General features: G+C 52.6%; 1 protein-coding gene across 5 annotated transcripts in view; it reads right to left on the minus strand.

The window, feature by feature from the left end:
• SLC39A12 (solute carrier family 39 member 12) overlaps positions 1-2,096 on the minus strand; it is a 59,196-nt gene extending 57,100 nt beyond the window's left edge. For 4 of the 5 annotated variants that reach the window (XM_068146448.1, XM_068146447.1, XM_068146446.1 and 1 more), the window contains exons 1-2: positions 2,040-2,096; positions 421-740 (exon numbers count right to left, since the gene is read on the minus strand). In XM_068146448.1, coding sequence (XP_068002549.1) covers positions 421-669 — 249 coding nt within the window. In that variant the 5' untranslated portion in view covers positions 670-740; positions 2,040-2,096. Of the gene's footprint in view, positions 1-420; positions 741-2,039 lie in introns of those variants that run through there. The other variant, XM_068146449.1, reaches the window with a different exon arrangement.
• Between the last annotated feature and the right edge of the window lie 15,146 nt (positions 2,097-17,242).

Here is a 17,242-nt window from a genome sequence, read left to right on the forward strand (position 1 = left end):
GATAAAAAGGGGCAGAGCTGGTCCCCAGTTTGTCCCTCTGTCTTCCCACGGTGGAAATCCAGTGTGTGACAAACTCAGCCTGATGCTCTTTGGGTTAGATCAGGGTTAAGTGGAAAACTCTTGGTTGGCAAAGAAACTCCTAACAGCTTTCAAAAGGGAAATGACTGGTGTTGTGCAACAGCAGCATGGCTGCTTTCAGGGGTGCCTGTTGTGTTTGGGGTACCTCTTCAGGAGCCCAAACAATAAATACTAATAATTCAGAAGGACATTAGTCAAGCAGGGACATTTTTTTGGGGGGGATGCAACAAGAAGCCCTGAGCATGTCTAAGTTTGTCATGGAGGACAGTATCACTCTAATAAGGAATTGCCAACCTCCCTGCCCATGCTGCAAAGATAGCCCACAGTGAGGGAAGCACTGACCAGCTCACAGTCCTCTTGCATGCCAGCCATCTGCTGTGGGCACCCAGCTCTCTCCAGCAACCTTCTGACCACTTCTCCTGAGTGCTTCGTGTGGAGCTCAGCATCCTGGGCTGAAAGCAGGCGCAAGGCTTCCCTCAGAGAGCCTCTGCTGGGAGCATAGCTGCCCTCCTGTTCTTCCCCAGGCTGGCCTTCAGTGAGGAGCAGGCTGAAGAGGAAAGCAGAGCATACCAGCCCAAGAGCTGGACACATCTCCTCTTGCTGCACCGAGCCTTGGGGGTGTTGGTTGCACTTCACAGCTTAACACTTGAAACCTGAGGAATCTGAATGGTAAAGAGGGGAAGGAAAAAAAGAAACACAGCAAACCCCAACCCTTTAATTAGTGTGAATGCAATATGTTTGAAAGGATTTATTAATTGGTCAGCTAAGCTGATTTGCAGTGACAAGCTGTTTTTGAACAACAGGGAGCCTGTAAGGGCTTTACAGCCCAGAACAGCAGGAAACTAAGGCAGCCATGGCCTTAAAACCTGTGTAGAATTACCCAAGGAGAGGCTGACTCAGGGAGCCCTTCCCTCCTCATAAAAGCAGAGTGTGTGCTCTGCATTTCTGTTATCACACTCCCCAACAATCCTGCCCTGGGAAGAACAGGAAAAGGCCATACATTTCACTTTCATCCCATCCTGAAGCAGATTTCTAGCAGCGAGCTGGCTGTGAGTAAAGATTAGCAGAACTGCATCGCACGACTGTGACTCAGAGCAGGTTTTGTTTCCACCAGTATCAAACTCCAGCTATAACCCACAAACCAGGATGTGCTTACAAAATTAGTGATCTTTTCTGTCCAGATAAAAAGAGGTTCACAGCTCACAGGATGTTAGGGGTTGGAAGGGACCTCTGGAGATCTTCCAGTCCAACCCCCCTGCCAGAGCAGAGAATCCAGCATAGGTCACACAGGAACACATCCAGACAGGGCTGGAAAGGCTCCAGAGAAGGAGACTCCACAGCTTTTCTGGGCAGCCTGCTCCAGGGCTCTGGGACCTTCACAGTAAATAAATTCCTCCTCATGTTGAGGTGGAACCTCCTGTGCTGCAGTTCACATCCATTGCCCATTGTCCCATCACAGGGTGCAGCTGAGCAGAGCCTGCCCCCTCGTTCACAGAATTCAGTGGAGAAAACCCAAGACAAGCGTGCACAAGCAACAAGTTTAAGCTGTTAACTCCCTGTGCAAAAGATATTAGTAGTGTAAATCTGTCTTGAGCTCTGCTTTAGCAATGATCTGCCTCAAGAAACACGCAAGAGGCTCGCTGCTGCTTGCACGTTATTGATGGGCGGCTGCCAGCAGCCACGCCGACTGGCAGGTGGTAAGGGGCACGCATCGAACAGCCAGGCAGAAGCGAAGTGTCTTTAAAGCACAACCCGATAGGTGAGTGCCTTATTGCAAAAGAAACCCTGCTAAGGAAGTACTTCAACGGAGGAAAGAAGGGCAGCACTCACACTGGCAGTCGCTCAGATAAGGTTAAGGTCGTTAGGAAATAATTGGTGGTTAAATGCATTTGGCTGTTAGCAGTTAGGAGGCTGTAGCGCTGTTAAGAGGATGCACTTAGCTCTAAACGTCGTTGTCTTACCTTCTGAAGGGGGAAAAAAGAATGCCCGTGTGTGCCTAGCTTTGTGGCCTTCTGAATCCTCAGAAGTATTTAGCTGCTCGGGAGCCCAGTGTTTTTAAAATTCCTTGATGGTGCTCTGGAGGCTGGAGAGGATTAGTTCATGGCTGCCTTGAAAAGTTTGCTGTTGCTATGGAGAGAGCTGCTCTGGAGGTAACAATGGAGGTGGATCGGAATCAGAACACGTTCTCCTTGGCGAGTTCTAAGCATCACGTTACTGCCTGTATGCCACAGATTTGAGGAGTTATCATTTGGTATAAAGAGGCTCTGTTTTAGCAGGGCTGGCTGGGTAAAATCTACTGCAGAATGTGTTTCAGCCCAGCAGATAAGACCTGTGGGACTCTAACTCTTCTCTACATTGGCAGATCGCTTTTACAACAAACCTGGATCTCTGTTTGCAGCAAAATATTCCTTCGTGGCTCCAAGTGTGAGAACAGCTTAGAAATGGGCATATGTTTTCATAGTATCAGTCAGGGTTGGAAGGGACCACAAGGATCATCTAGTTCCAACCCCCCTGCCATGGGCAGGGACACCCCACACTACATCAGCCTGGCCACAGCCTCATCCAGCCTGTCCTTAAACACCTCCAGGGACAGGGCCTCAACCACCTCCCTGGACAACCCATTCCAGGGCTTCACCACTCTCATTGGGAAGAATTTCCTCCTCCCCTCCAGCCTGAATCTCCCCACCTCCAGCTTCATTCCATTCCCCCTAGTCCTATCACTACCTGAGATCCTGAGCAGTCCCTCCCCAGCCTTCTTGTAGCCCCCTTCAGATCCTGGAAGGCCACAATGAGGTCACCTGGGAGCCTTCTCTTCTGCAGACTGAACAGCCCCACCTCCTTCAGTCTGTCCTCACAGGAGAGGTGCTCCAGCCCTCTGCTCATCCTGGTGGCCCCTCTCTGGACACCTTCCAGCACCTCCAGATCCCTCTTGTACTAGGGGCTGCAGAACTGGAGGCAGTACTCCAGGTGGGGTCTCACCAGTTTCTCACAACAGGGACAAAGTTTTCCTTTCTGTTCCTGTGGCACCTCCTCTGCTCCAGCTTGCTCCCAGTGCCCCTTGTGCTGTCCTTGGACATCCGTGAGCAGAGCCTGGCTCTGTCCCACCCACACTGCCTTCCTACCCACACTGCCCTCCACAACTTTATCCCCAGCAATGAGGGCAGCCCTCAGGCTCCTCTGCTCCAAGCTCCAAGCCCCAGCTCCCTCAGCCTGTTCACAGCAGGGAGATGTTCCACTGCCTGCAGCAGCTCTGTGCCTCTGTGCTGGATTCTCTGAAGCAGATCTCTGAGGTTCTTCTTGAGCTGAGGAGCCCAGAACTGGACACCATATAATAGCATGGTGACAGAAATGTCCATTTTGTAGCAGCATCCCTCTGGAAAACCCAAGTGAGTGGAAGCAATCTTTCTTCTCTGCAGTCTGAAGTATCCCGGCTCTTTTAAACTGGTGCAGAGGTGGCTTGGAGTAAGTGGAGATGAAAGAGCCTGTGGACAGTGTTCCCCAAAGGAAAATGCCATTTTCCTATGGAGGCACTTGGCCTTCCAGTATCTGAAGAGGGCCTACAGGAAGGCTAGTGTGGGGTGTCCCTGCCCATGGTAGGGGGGTGGACAGGGTGCTTGGTGCCATGGGTTAGTTGATTAGGTGCTGTTGGATGATAGGTTGGACGCGATGATCTTGAAGGTCTCTTCCAACCTGGTCTGGTCTATTCTATTCTATTCTATTCTATTCTATTCTATTCTATTCTATTCTATTCTATTCTATTCTATTCTATTCTATCCTTGTGGCCCCTTCCAACCCTGACTGATACTATGAATATTTGGCTTTGGCAAGGGGAATTGCTGGGGACCGTGGGGTTGAATCTTGAAGCTGGTTTGGGTGTTGTTAGCCTGTGTTGTGTGGGATGTGTGTTGGGAGAGAAGGGTGAGGCATCGAGATGTCTGAAGGCTGGCTGGGTTGAAAGTGCAGGTTTTGTCCCAGCCCTGCTGGAGCAGGGTGGGAGTGTGCTGGGGAAATGCAGAGGGCTTTGTGGAGATCTGTGTGAATGTGCATGTTTGATGTCTATATAAGCTCAGCTCCTGACCTTATGGCATGCCTCTAGTGAATCTGCTATGCGCCCAGCTCTACTTTTGCCCTGTGATGGGTTACCCCCATCCTGAAAGCAGAGGGGGAGGGCTTGTGAGGGCATTGCCCTCCCTGGAGGGGGTTTTCCCCCTGGGCAACTGAGTCAGTCTGTTCCACTCCCCCTCCCTGTCCAGCAAGCCTATTAAAAGGAAGACACTGCAGCCATTTGCTCTCTTTGGCTTCTGCCTTGCCTGGACAAGAGGACTGCTGCTGGCTCCCTGATTCTCTGCCTCATGGTCAGGCCTGCTCCTCCTCCCTGCTACCTCCATGCTCTCTACGACTACCTTAAGGGAGGTTGTAGCCAGGCAGAGGTTGGTCTCTTCTCCCAGGCACCCAGCACCAGAACAGGAGGACACAGTCTCAAGCTGTGCCAGAGAAGGTTCAGGCTGGATGTTAGGAAGAAGTTCTACAGAGAGAGAGAGTGATTGGCCATTGGAATGTGCTGCCCAGGGAGGTGGTGGAGTCACCATCACTGGAGGTGTTCTGGAGGAGACTTGATGGGGTGCTTGGTGCCATGGTTTGTTTAATTAGGTGGTGTTGGGTGAGAGGTTGGACATGATGATCTTGAAGGTGTCTTCCAACCTGGATTATTCTATGCTATCTTCCCCATCCATCCTCATTCCCTATCCTTGTGAACCCTTCCTGTTATTCTTTTATATATATATATATATATATATATTGTTTAAAGAAAAATTTTTACCTCTCTACTTCCAAACTGACTCCAAATTATTTCTTGGTAGATTTGCTGCTTCCATTTCTTTTTCCCCTCTTGATCAGGAAAAAGGAGGCGGGGAGCAGGGATTCTCAACCTTGGCCCCCATCTGAGCTCTTAAATCCCAGTTAAGGCTCAAACCACCACAACCTTTATTTTATAATAAACTGGTTGTAAAATTTCGCAGTGAGCTTGTCTCTTACACCATGAGGGTGCTGGAGGCCTGCAGCAGGCTGCCCATAGAGGTTGTGGAGTCTCCTGCTCTGGAGACTTTCCAAACCCCCCTAGATGTGCTCCTGACAGGTTGGACTTGATGATCTTTGAGGTCTCTTCCAACCTTGGTGATTCTGTGATTCTGTGTGAGCTGCCCTGGGTGCTGTTGCTCTGGCAGGGGGTTGGACTGGATGGTGTTTCAAGGTCCCTTCCTGCCCTTAACGCTCTGTGATTTTGTGATTCTGTGATTGTAATATCATTGGTGGTGTAATATCATTTGGTGTAATATCATTTGGTGGTGAATGGTGTCACATCCAGCTGGCGGCCAGTCAGTAGTGGAGTTCCCCAGGGATCAGTGCTGGGCCCCATCCTCTTTAACTTCTTTATTGATGATCTGGATGAGGGCATTGAGTCCATCATCAGTAAATTTGCTGATGACACCAAGCTGGGGGCAGGAGTTGATCTGCTAGAGGGTAGAGAGGCTTTGCAGAGAGACCTGGACAGGCTGGACAGATGGGCAGAGTCCAAGGGCAGGAGATTGAACACATCCAAGTGCCAGGTTCTGCACATTGGCCACAACAACCCCAGGCAGTGCTACAGGCTGGGGTTAGAGTGGCTGGAGAGCAGCCAGGCAGAGAGGGACCTGGGGGTGCTGGTTGATGGTAGGCTGAACATGAGCCTTCAGTGTGCCCAGGTGGCCAGGAGGGCCAATGGCATCCTGGTCTGCATTAAGAACAGTGTGGCCAGCAGGAGCAGGGAGGTCATTCTGCCCCTGTACACTGCACTGGTTAGGCCACACCTCGAGTGCTGTGTCCAGTTCTGGGCCCCTCAGTTTAGGAAGGAGGTTGACTTGCTGGAACGAGTCCAGAGAAGGGCAACAAAGTTGGTGAGGGGCTTGGAACACAGCCCTGTGAGGAGAGACTGAGGGAGCTGGGGTTGCTCAGCCTGGAGAGGAGGAGACTCAGGGGTGACCTTATTGCTCTCTCCAACTCCCTGAAGGGAGGTTGTAAACAGGCAGATGTTGGTCTCTTCTCCCAGGCAGCCAGCACCAGAACAAGAGGACACAGTCTCAGGCTGCGCCAGGGGAAGTTCAGGCTGGAGGTCAGGAGGAAGTTTTACACAGAGAGAGTGATTGCCCATTGGAATGGACTGCCCGGGGAGGTGGTGGAGTCGCTGTCACTGGAGGTGTTCAGGAGGAGACTTGACAGGGTGCTTGGTGCCATGGGTTAGTTGATTAGGTGGTGTTGGATGATAGGTTGGACACGATGATCTTGAAGGTCTCTTCCAACCTGGTTTATTCTATTGCACAGGAAGTTAGGGAAAACTGTCAGGCCTGACACATGTCCACACTGAGAGGCTCACCACTGAGATCATTCTCCCACCTTCCAAACCTTCAGTGTGGGAATGAAGAATCAGCACCTCAGACGGCTCAAAACCTCCGGGGAAGCAGTAAAAGGGACACCATCATTCTCTTTAAAGCTAGATCGACAAAAGATCACAGTCTCACAGAATCACTAAGGTTGGAAGAGACCTCAAAGATCATCAAGTCCAACCTGTCACCACAGACCTCATGACTAGACCATGGCACCAAGTGCCACATCCAAGCCTCTCTTGAACACCTCCAGGGATGGGGACTCCACCACCTCCCTGGGCAGCATATTCCAATGGCTAACAACTCTCTCTGTGAAGAACTTTCTCCTCACCTCCAGCCTAAACTTCCCCTGGCACAGCTTGAGACTGTGTCCTCTTGTTCTGGTGCTGGGTGCCTGCGAGAAGAGACCAACCCCCACCTGGCTACAACCTCCCTTCAGGTAGTTGTAGAGAGCAAAGAAGTCTCCCCCGAGCCTCCTCTTCTCCAGGCTAAGCTCAAGGCCTCTCCCCAGCTTTGTTGCCCTTCTCTGGACACCTTCAAGTCTCTCAATGTCCTTCTTAAACTGAGGGGCCCAGAACTGGACACAGTACTCAAGGTGTGACCTAAGCAGTGCAGAGTACAGGGGCAGAGATCCTGGGTTCTGAAGTGTCACAGTATCACAGTGTACTACTGGCTGGAAGGGACCTCCAGAGATTGTGGTGTCCAACAGCACTGCATCCAGATGGGTTTGGAATGTCTCCAGAGAAGGACACTTGTGGCAGCTCAGGCTGGGAGCCCCCTGCTGCTGCCACCCAAGATACACCTCTGGTGCCCCAGTGGGTGCACACAGGGAATAGCCTATTCCACACCCAGCATGTCCTGCTCCCTATAAATCCATCTGCAAGGTCTCACACTTCCTCTTTCTTCCCTCGCTGCTCCCCTGGGAGATGCTCCCTATCTGGTAATGGAAGGGAAGTTATCTCAGGGCCTCTTGGGCCTGGCTAGGCCTAATGCCAGCAGGAGAAGGGGGAAGGGCAAGCTCAGATCTGGCCAGCTGACATTAGCCTAACAGTGGAGGGGGGGAAGAAAGAGCCCTGGGGGTTTTGGGTGCACCCTCAGGAAGGGAGAAGGGAAATGCTGGGATGCTGCTGGGTGTGCTGGGAGGGACTCTGTGCTTTGGGACCTTTTAGCTTCTGGAAAACACTTTACTGCTTTGCCATTTAAACTTTCCATCACTTCTGCAATCTGTTTGTCTGAGTCTCATTCTCCTGCCCAGGTGGGAGGCAAGAGAGGATCTGCCTGGCCTCAAACTGGAATGAGACTCCACAGCCTCTCAGGGCAGCCTGCTCCAGGCCTCCAGCACCCTCACACCAAAGAAGTTTCTCCTCATCTTGAGGTGGAACCTCCTGGGTTCCAGCTTGTTCCTCTTGTTCCTTGTCCTATCCCTGGGCACCACCAAACAGAGCCTGGCCCCTTCCTCCTGACCCCCACCCCTCAGACATTGACAGACATTGATCAGATCCCTCTCAGCCTTCTCCAAACCTTCTCCCTTCCAACCCTGACTGGTACTATGATGCTATGATACTATGAAATTATCTTTTATTCAACAATGACAGGAATTATTTCCCAAGCCAACCCTGGCAAATGCCCAGCCTCAGGCAGAGCAGGCTGACAGAACTTTTAATCTCCAAGAGTTTTATATGAATGGCTGGAAAGCAGAAGCAGATGATGACTCACAGCTCCTCCAGCTTTCCTATCCTCTGCTCTGGGAAACAAAGCTAACCACAGCCAGGTTGGTTCCACTAATAAAAACTTAGTCCTCAGATAATGAGGGAACAGCTTCCAGCACTTCATCCTGGGGGTTGCTCAACCTCCAGACAAAGACAGAGCAGGTTGATCTGTGCAGAATGTGGTGGTTTGTGCAGAAGTACAAATCAAAACTCCTGATTCATTTTGTCCAGTTAAAATCTGCAGAGGGTGAATTGTTTCCGTTTACTGAGAAAAGCCAACTTTCAAAGCAGCATTTGAGGGCTGCTGAGGGAGGACTGGCATCATTCTGGCTGCATCTTACACTAACATTTGTATTGCAGAGGGATGGTTAAAGAAAGGAACTGTTCAGTAGATAATAATTGGCACAGGGCACTATGGCTGACTTCAAAGGAGGATTCGCCTCCCTGTTTCAGTGGTGCAAACCTGCTCTGCCTTGTCAGTGACTTTCTTGATGGTGGCAAACTCACTGGTGGGGACTCAAGCCTGAACCCATGCCACCAGAGCACTGCCTGTGCCTTCAGCCATGCTGCTCTCATCAAGGAACTTTATACCTACACAGCACTGGGAATGCTGCTTTGGAAGCAATTGCTGGCATCAGCTCGTGGCATCGTAGAATTGTTTCTCTTGGGCAAGACCTTTCAGATCATCAAATCCAACCTTGATCTGGCTCTGCCCAGGCTGGGGCTAAACCATGGCCCTCATCTGTGTGTCCCACATCTCTGTCTCTCTGAAACACCTCCAGGGATGGGATCCAGTCACCCCTCTGGGCAGCCTGTGCCAGTGGCTGAGAACCCTTTCAATAAAGAGATTTCTTCCAAGATCCAACCTAAACCTCCCCTGAGGCAACTTGAGGCTATTTCACAGATGTATAGAATGGTTTGGGTTGGAAGAGTCCTTTGATACCATCCAGTTCCAACCCTCTGCCATGGACACCTCCCACCAGCCCAGCTTGCTCAAGGCCTCATCCAACCTAGTCTGGAACACCTCCAGGGAGGGGACACCCACCACCTCCCTGGGCAGCCTGTGCCAGTGTCTCCCCACCTTCACTGGAAAGAATTACTTCCTCACCTCCAGTCTCAACCTGCTTGCAGTGAGAGTAGCTCCCTGTCCCAGGAGAACAACAGAATAAAGAGATAAAAAGAGGAATGATGACAAGAGGAAAGATGACAAGAGGAAATCTTCAGAACTGTTCTTGTCCTTTCATGCTTGGATTCCTGAGCTGCAGTCCCAAGTGCTGCTCCTCAGGGCTCCCTGCTGGGGCCAGTCCTGTTTAGTACCTTTATCAATGATCTGGAGGAGGGGATGGAGATCACCCTCAGCAGGTTTGCAGAGGGCACTATAGGAGGGAGTATTGATCTGCTTGAGGGCAGGAAGGCTCTGCAGAGGCACCTGGCCAGGCTGCATCAAGGTCAGTTGTATGAGATTCAACAAGGCCAAGTGCTGGATCCTGCCCTTGGGTCACAACAACCCCATGCAGTTCCCTGGGCTTGGGGCAGAGTGGCTGGAGAGATGCCCAGAAGAAAAGGATCTGGAGATGGTGGTTGACAGCAGCTGAACATCAGCCAGAGTGTGCCCAGGAGGTCAAGAAGGCCAACAGCATCCTGGCCTGGATCAGCAGTGGTGTGGCCAGCAGGAGCAGGGCAGTCACTGTGCCCCTGTGCTGGGCGCTGCTGAGGCCACCCCTTGAGCACTAGGGGCAGTTTTGAGGCCCTCATGCCAAGAGGGACATTGAGGGGATGGAGCAGGTCCAGAGAATGGCAACAAAGCTGGGGAAGGGTCTGGAGAACAGGGCTGGGGAGGAGCAGCTGAGGGAGCTGGGGGGGGTTCAGCCTGGAGGAGGCTGAGGGGAGACCTTCTGGCTCTCTCCAACTCCCTGCAAGGAGGCTGGAGGCAGGTAGGGGCTGGTCTCTCCTGCCTACTGAACAGACATCACTTACTAAACTTTCCAGGTTGTTTGTACTCTGGAGTGTTATCAGACAGGAGGCTCATCTGACAGGAGAAGAGTAATGAATCTTGAGCATAGGAACACCTGCACATGAGGAGGAACTTCACATTGAGGGTGATGGAACACTGGAGCAGGCTGCACAGAGCGGTGGTGGAGTCTCCATCTCTGGAGTCATTCCAAACCAACCTGAACACCATCTACTCTTACAGGGTTGTGGGACTGGATGATCTCCAGAGTTCCCTTCCATCCCCTACTGCTCTGTCATTCTGTGATTCTGTATATTGATTGGTTCTATTGCTTTAGGATTAGAACCAGGGTGGGTTCAGCACTGGGGAGGCCACAGCTGGAGTGCTGTGTTCAGCTCTGGGCCCTCCCTGCAGGAAGGACACTGAGGGGCTGGAGCCTGTGCAGAGCAGGGCAGGCAGGCTGGAGAAGGGCCTGGAGCCCCTGGGCTAGAGGAGGGGCTGAGGGAGCTGGGGGTGTTGAGGCTGGAGAAGAGGAGGCTGAGGGAGACCTCCTTGCTCTCTGCAGCTCCCTGCAGGGAGGTTGCAGTGAGGAGGGGACAGCCTCTGCTCCTGGGTGTCAAGGGCCAGGAGCAGAGGCAATGGTTGCAAGCTGCCCCAGGGGAGGTTCAGGCTGGCTGCTAGGAAATCTTTCTTGCCTGGAAGGGTTCTGAGGCCTTGGAATGTTGTGGCCAGGGCAGTGCTGGAGTCCCCATCCCTGGAGGTGTTGAAGCAGTGTGTGGAGCTGGTGCTTAGGGCCATGGTTTGGTGCTGAGGCTGCAGTGCTGGGTGGAAGTTGGACTGGGTGAGCCTGGAGGTCTCTTCCAGGCAGGTGTGTTCTGTGAGTCTGTGATTCCAAACCCAGGAGCTGATTTTACTGCCAGTGTGCTGCTTCACTCCAAAGCATTTCTGGTGCAGTGCTATATGTTCAGGTATAAAGTCGAATCTCTCAGGTGCTAGGCTGTGCAGGATTGCAGCATGGGGCACCAAAGAGTATTTTAAAGAAACAAACAAAAAAGTAAGGGGTTTGAACCTAAAAGCAAACTTTAGGGAGCTGTGCTGTGCCATGTGTGCCTTGCTGCAGTTTGTCTTCATAAATGATTTCTAAGCAACTTTTCCTGTTGCAGAAATGAAGCTAACAAGTGCTCACTCACACTGCCCTTTGCTTTTCAGACTGTGAGTCAGTGATCAAAGAGCTCCTCACAATAGGGAGGACTCACTGCAAGCCAGCACCATGGTGATTGCTGCCTAAGCCTGATGTTCCTCAGGGTCTTCTGGTCTACCTGAAACCAAAGCAAAAATCACACTCACAGAACACATCTGGTTGAAGAGACCTTCAGGCTCATCCAGGCCAACCTCCACCCAGCACTGCAGGCTCAGCACCAAACCATGGCCCTAAGCACCAGCTCCACACACTGCTTCAACACCTCCAGGGATGGGGACTCCAGCACTGCCCTGGCCACAACATTCCAAGGCCTCAGAACCCTTCCAGGCAAGAAAGATTTCCTAGCATCCAGCCTGAACCTCCCCTGGGGCAGCTTGCAACCATTGCCTCTGCTCCTGTGGCTTGCCACCAAGGAGCAGAGGCTGTCCCCTCCTCACTGCAACCTCCCTGCAGGGAGCTGCAGAGAGCAAGGAGGTCTCCCTCAGCCTCCTCTTCCCCAGCCTGAACATCCCCAGCTCCTCTTTCAGCTGCTCCTCACCTCTTCTCCTGACCCTTCAAACTGAACCCAGCACTCGAGGTGTGGTCTCCCCAGTGCTGAGTCCAGAGGCATCCTCCCTGCCCTGCTCCTGCTCTTCACAGCATTGCTGATGCAGGCCAGGAGCTCTCAGCCTTCTTGGCCACGTGGGCACACTGCTGGCTCATGTTCAGCTGCTTGTTGAACTAAAGGCTTGTAGTTCCTCCTTTGCTCCTGGTATCTCATCTGTGGAAATGAGGACAGAGGGGGGAAAAAAAAGGAAAGATACCAACAGGAAGAGTAAAAACTAAGGGGGGGGGGGGGGGGGGGGGGGGGGCGGGAAAGAAAGCAAGCAACTGCAGTTCTGTTCCTGAAGCTAATTCCTTCATTTCCATTCCCACTAACTGCTCAGGGAGCCTTGAACTGATGTCCCTGCTTAGCTCTGTGGTGAGTCAGTGTTTGCACTTTGGTGCAGCATCTGAGCAAGCTCCCTTGCTTGCTGGGGATTTACACTGAAGTGCTGACTGCAAGGAGCTTGTGAGCAGCAGAGGCAGAGCCTCTCCTGGGGCTGAGGGTCTGCCTCTAGGAAATTGGCTGCCTGTTGATAGCAGGGCAGCCTGCTGCAGCTCTGCTCTTGTTGCATACAGATCTTGCTCTTGTGCTGCCTTCTGCACACTTGGGGTGTTGAGAGAAGGACCTGGGCGTTCTGCATGGACAGCAATGAGCCCTGGGGACCAAGAAGGCCAATGGGATCCTGTGGGGTATTCAGAGGAGTGTGTCCAGCAGAGCCAGGGAGGCTCTCCTCCCCCTCTACTCTGCCCTAGTCAGGCCTCACCTGGAATATTGCATCCAGTCCTGGGCTCTCCAGTTCCAGAAGGAAAGAGATCTGCTGGAGAGAGACCAAGAGAGGCTACAAGGATGCTGAAGGGACTGGAGCACTGCTGAGATCTCTCAGCCACTGCAGAGGCTGAGAGCCCTGGGGTTGTTAAGTCTGGAGAGGAGAAGGCTGAGATGGGATCTGATCAATGTCTATCAATAGCTGAGGGCTGGCGGTCAGGAAGGAAGGGATAGGGACAGCCTCTGCTCACTGTGCCCTGGGATGGACAATGGGCAGTGGATGGAAACTCCAGCACAGGAGGTTCCAGCTCAACATGAGGAAGAACTTCTTGACTGTGAGGGTCACAGAGCACTGCCCAGAGAGGTTGTGGAGTCTCCTCCTCTGGAGCTTTTCCATCCCTGTCTGGATGTGTTCCTGTGTGACCTGTGCTGGATTCTATGCTCCTGCTCTGGCAGGGGAGTTGGAACTGAAGACCTCCAGAGGTCCCTTCCAACCCCTAACATCCTCTGAGCCTGTGAGCTGTGATATGGAAGAAGAACATTAATCCTAATCCCCTTTTCATCACTGTCCTTTTTTAAGCACACACAGAGGAGCTTGACAAACCCTACCTGTGGAGAGCAGCCTCAGTGTTCACAATCTCCTTGGGTGCACAATTGCTAAGGATGAGTATCCTTAACATTGAGACACCCTGGCTCACACTTAGCTGCACTCCAGCTGCAACCCAGGGTAAGGTTCAAAGCAGGCTTTGAACAAGCAGTACTGGTCAGTGGCTGCTACTCATGAGCTTGAAACAGAAAGCCTAAGGGGATTAGTATGCAGAGTGTTGGTGCACTGAGGTAATGTAATTAATTCTCTCCAGGGATGGCTGTGGGCTTCCAACCACAATTTGAGTGCAAAATTTCGATTTTGCAGAAATCCTGAAAAGAATTAAAGAGGAAGCACACCCCCCACCTCCCCCACCCCCCACCCCGCCCCCCAACCTCTGCTGATTCTGCTCTTCTCCAGGCTGAGCAGAATCACAGAAGGTTAGGGGCTGGAAGGGACCTCCAGAGATCATCCAGTCCACCCCCCTGCCAGAGAGGTCACCTAGAGCAGATCACACAGGAACACATCCAGGGCTCTGTCATCCTCACAGGGAAAATATTCTTCCTCCTCTTTCCATGGAACAGCTTTAGCTGCCTCAGCTTCCACCACTGCCCCTTGTGCTGGCATTGGGCAGCACCCAGCAGAGCCTGGCTCCAGCCTCTGGGCACTGACCCTGCACATATTTATAAACACCCCCAGCTCCCTCAGCCTGTGCTCACAGCAGAGCTGCTCCAGCCCTTGGATCATCTTTGTGGCCTCCTCTGGACTCACTCCACAGCTCTGTGTCCTTCTCCTGCTGGGGACACCAGAACTGGAGGCAGGATGGGAGGTGAGGTCTGAGCAGAGCCAAGGGGCAGAATCCCCTCTCCTGCCCTGCTGCCCACACTGCTCTGGCTGCAGCCCAGCACACAGCTGCCTGCTGGGCTGCATGAGGGCACTGCTGGCTCCTGGGGAGCTGCTCAGCACCCAGCACCCCCAGGGGGTTTTCTTCAGGGCTGCTCTCAGCCCACTCTGCCCCCAGCCTGGATTTGTGCCTGGGATTGTCCTGACCCAGCTGCAGGACCTTGCACTGTGACTTGTTGAACCTCCTGCAGCTGGCTCTGGCCACTTCTCAAGCCTGTTGAGATCCTTCTGGATGGATCCCTGCCCTCAAGTGAGCCTATGGCACCACTCAGCACAGTGTCATCTGCAAACCTGCTGAGGGTGCACTCAGTGCCACTGCCAATGGTGTCCAGAGACAGGAGAAGGGGGAATGGTTTGAAGCTGAGGCAGAGCAGGGTGAGACTGGAGCTGAGGAAGAAGCTCTTCAGTATGAGGGTGGTGAGGCTCTGGCACAGGTAGCCCAGGGAGGCTGTGGCTGCCTCCTCCCTGGGGGTGTTCAAGGCCAGGCTGGATGAGGCCTTGAGCAGCTGAGTCTAGTCGAGAGGTGTCCCTGCCCATGGCAGGGAGGTTGGAGCAGATGATCCCTGAGGTCCCTTCCAACCTGAGCCATTCTGTCATTCTGTGAAGGATTCTCCACACAGCAGTGGCAAAGTGAAGGGCAGGGAAGGGCCAGTCTGGATGTTTCTTCAGATGAAAGTGTGGCTACATCCATCATTGAGAAGAGTCTCAATTAACTACCCTGGCTCTTTAAAGTTTCCCCCTCATTTAAAGAGGATTTCTTCTGGCTTGGGTTGGTATTTCTTGTTTGGTTTTTTTTTCAGTGTAGTCTCCTGAGGGAGCAAGGTTTGAGCAGTCAAGATCTGCTTGAGCAGTCAGGATTGATCCTGTAGCTGTGAAAATCTGTACCTGGGTGAGTCACCCTAAGCTCCTTGCGTTGGAGAGGAAGGCATTTCAAGAGGCAGTCTGTCTGGCCTCTTCCAGAATAAACCTGTGGCTGAGAGGAGCTGCCCTCTAGCCTCTGTGGTTCTATGTATGATACCTTCCTTGACAGTTAAGAGGGCCTGGAGAGGTTGACTTTGGTTTAGGTATGAACCTGGAGAGAGTTGTCTTTGGTTTAGATATTTTGACTCTCAGCCACATTGTCTCAACCCCTCCTGTCTCTGGATGAATTCCCCAGCTTTGCCACTTCCAAATATGTTTGAGAGGAGCAGAAATCTCCAAGGCATTTAGTTCATACAGTCATAGAATCACAGAATGGGCTGGGTTAGAAGGGAGCTCCAAAGCTCAACCCCAAAGTCCAACCCCTCTGCACTCAGCAGGGACATCCCCAGCTAGATCAGGTTGCCCACAGCCCTCTCCAGCCTCACCTTGAATATCTCCAGGGATGGAGCCTCAACCACCTCCCTGGGCAACCTCTGCCAGTGTTCCACCACCCTCCTGCTGCAGAACTTGTTCCTCACATCCAATCTCAATCTGCTCTGCTCTAGTTTGAAGCCATTGCCCCTGCTCCTGTCCCTGAAGGCCTTTGCCAACAGTCTCTCTGCAGCCTTCTTGTAGCCCACTTCAGGTCCTGGCAGGCTGCTCTTAGGTCTGCCTGGAGCCTTCTCCTCTCCAGGCTGAACACCCCCAGCTCCCTCAGCCTGTCCCATCAGCAGAGGTGCCCCTGCCCTTGGGCCATTTTTGTGGCCTCCTCTGGACCCTGTCCATCAGGTGCATGTCCTTCCAGTGTTGAGGGCTCCAGAGCTGGACATAGCACTGCAGGTGAGGTTTTTACAGAGCAAAGTGGCAGAATCACTTCTGTCCATCTGCTTTGGATGCAGAAACACTGAATTTGTGCAAGTCCTTCACAAAACAAGGCTAGGAGGAGCATCCTGCTAATATCTACCTGTAGGAAAGCTGCAGACCCACGACTGCTATAGGCATGAAACAAACTGTCAGAGAAATGTTTTGAATGCCATAAACCAATGATGGATAAGAATTCAAACTGAGGGATACAAACAAAAGCTGCAAGGCTGTTGGAGTCAGGCAGTGTTCATCACAACTGCTGCTGGTTTAATTCATAAAGGCTTCCCAGTAGCTTTCATACTCATGGAAAAGAACTCCCATGAGGACAGCCTGAGAGAGTTGGGGTTGTGCAGTCTGGAGAGGAGAAGGCTCCCAGGAGACCTAATTGTGGCCTTCCAGGATCTGAAGGGGGCTCCAAGAAAGCTGGGGAGGGACTATTGAGGGTGTGAGGGAGGGATAGGACTGGGGAAATGGAGCAAAAGTAGAAGTGGGGAGATTGAGATTGGCTGTGAGGAAGAAGTTGTTCATAGTTTCATAGTTTCATAGTTTCATTCAGGGTTGGAAGGGACCACAAGGATCATCTAGTTCCAACCCCCCTGCCACGGGCAGGGACACCCCACACTAGATCAGCCTGGCCACAGCCTCATCCAGCCTGGGCTTAAACACCCCCAGGGACAGGGCCCCAACCACCTCCCTGGACAACCCATTCCAGGGCTTCACCACTCTCATGGGGAAGAATCTCCTCCTCACATCTAGCCTGAATCTCCCCTCCTCCAGCTTCATTCCATTCCCCCTAGTCCTATCACTCCCTGAGATCCTGAGCAGTCCCTCCCCAGCCTTCCTGTAGCCCCCTTCAGATCCTGGAAGGCCACAATGAGGTCACCTGGGAGCCTTCTCTTCTCCAGACTGAACAGCCCCAACTCCTTCAGTCTGTCCTCACAGGAGAGGTGCTCCAGCCCTCTGCTCCTCCTCCTGGCCCTTCTCTGGACACCTTCCAGCACCTCCACATCCCTCTTGTAATAGGGGCTCCAGAACTGGACACAGTACTCCAGGTGGGGTCTCACCAGGGCTGAGTAGAGGGGGAGGATCACCTCCCTCGACCTGCTGGCCACACTTCTCCTGATGCAGCCCAGGATCTGATTGGCTTTGCGGGCTGCAAGTGCACACTGAGAGCTCCTGTTGAGCTTTTTGTCCTCCAGCACCCCCAAGTCTCTCTCTTCAGGGCTACTTTCCAGCCAGTCCCTGCCCAGCCTGGATTTGTGCCTGGGATTGCCTCCACCCAG

The sequence above is a fragment of the Melanerpes formicivorus genome, unplaced genomic scaffold (genome assembly GCF_026170545.1).
Source record: "Melanerpes formicivorus ecotype bairdi unplaced genomic scaffold, bMelFor1.0.p_v2 SCAF_13, whole genome shotgun sequence".
In the NCBI taxonomy this organism is placed as follows: Eukaryota; Metazoa; Chordata; class Aves; order Piciformes; family Picidae; genus Melanerpes; species Melanerpes formicivorus.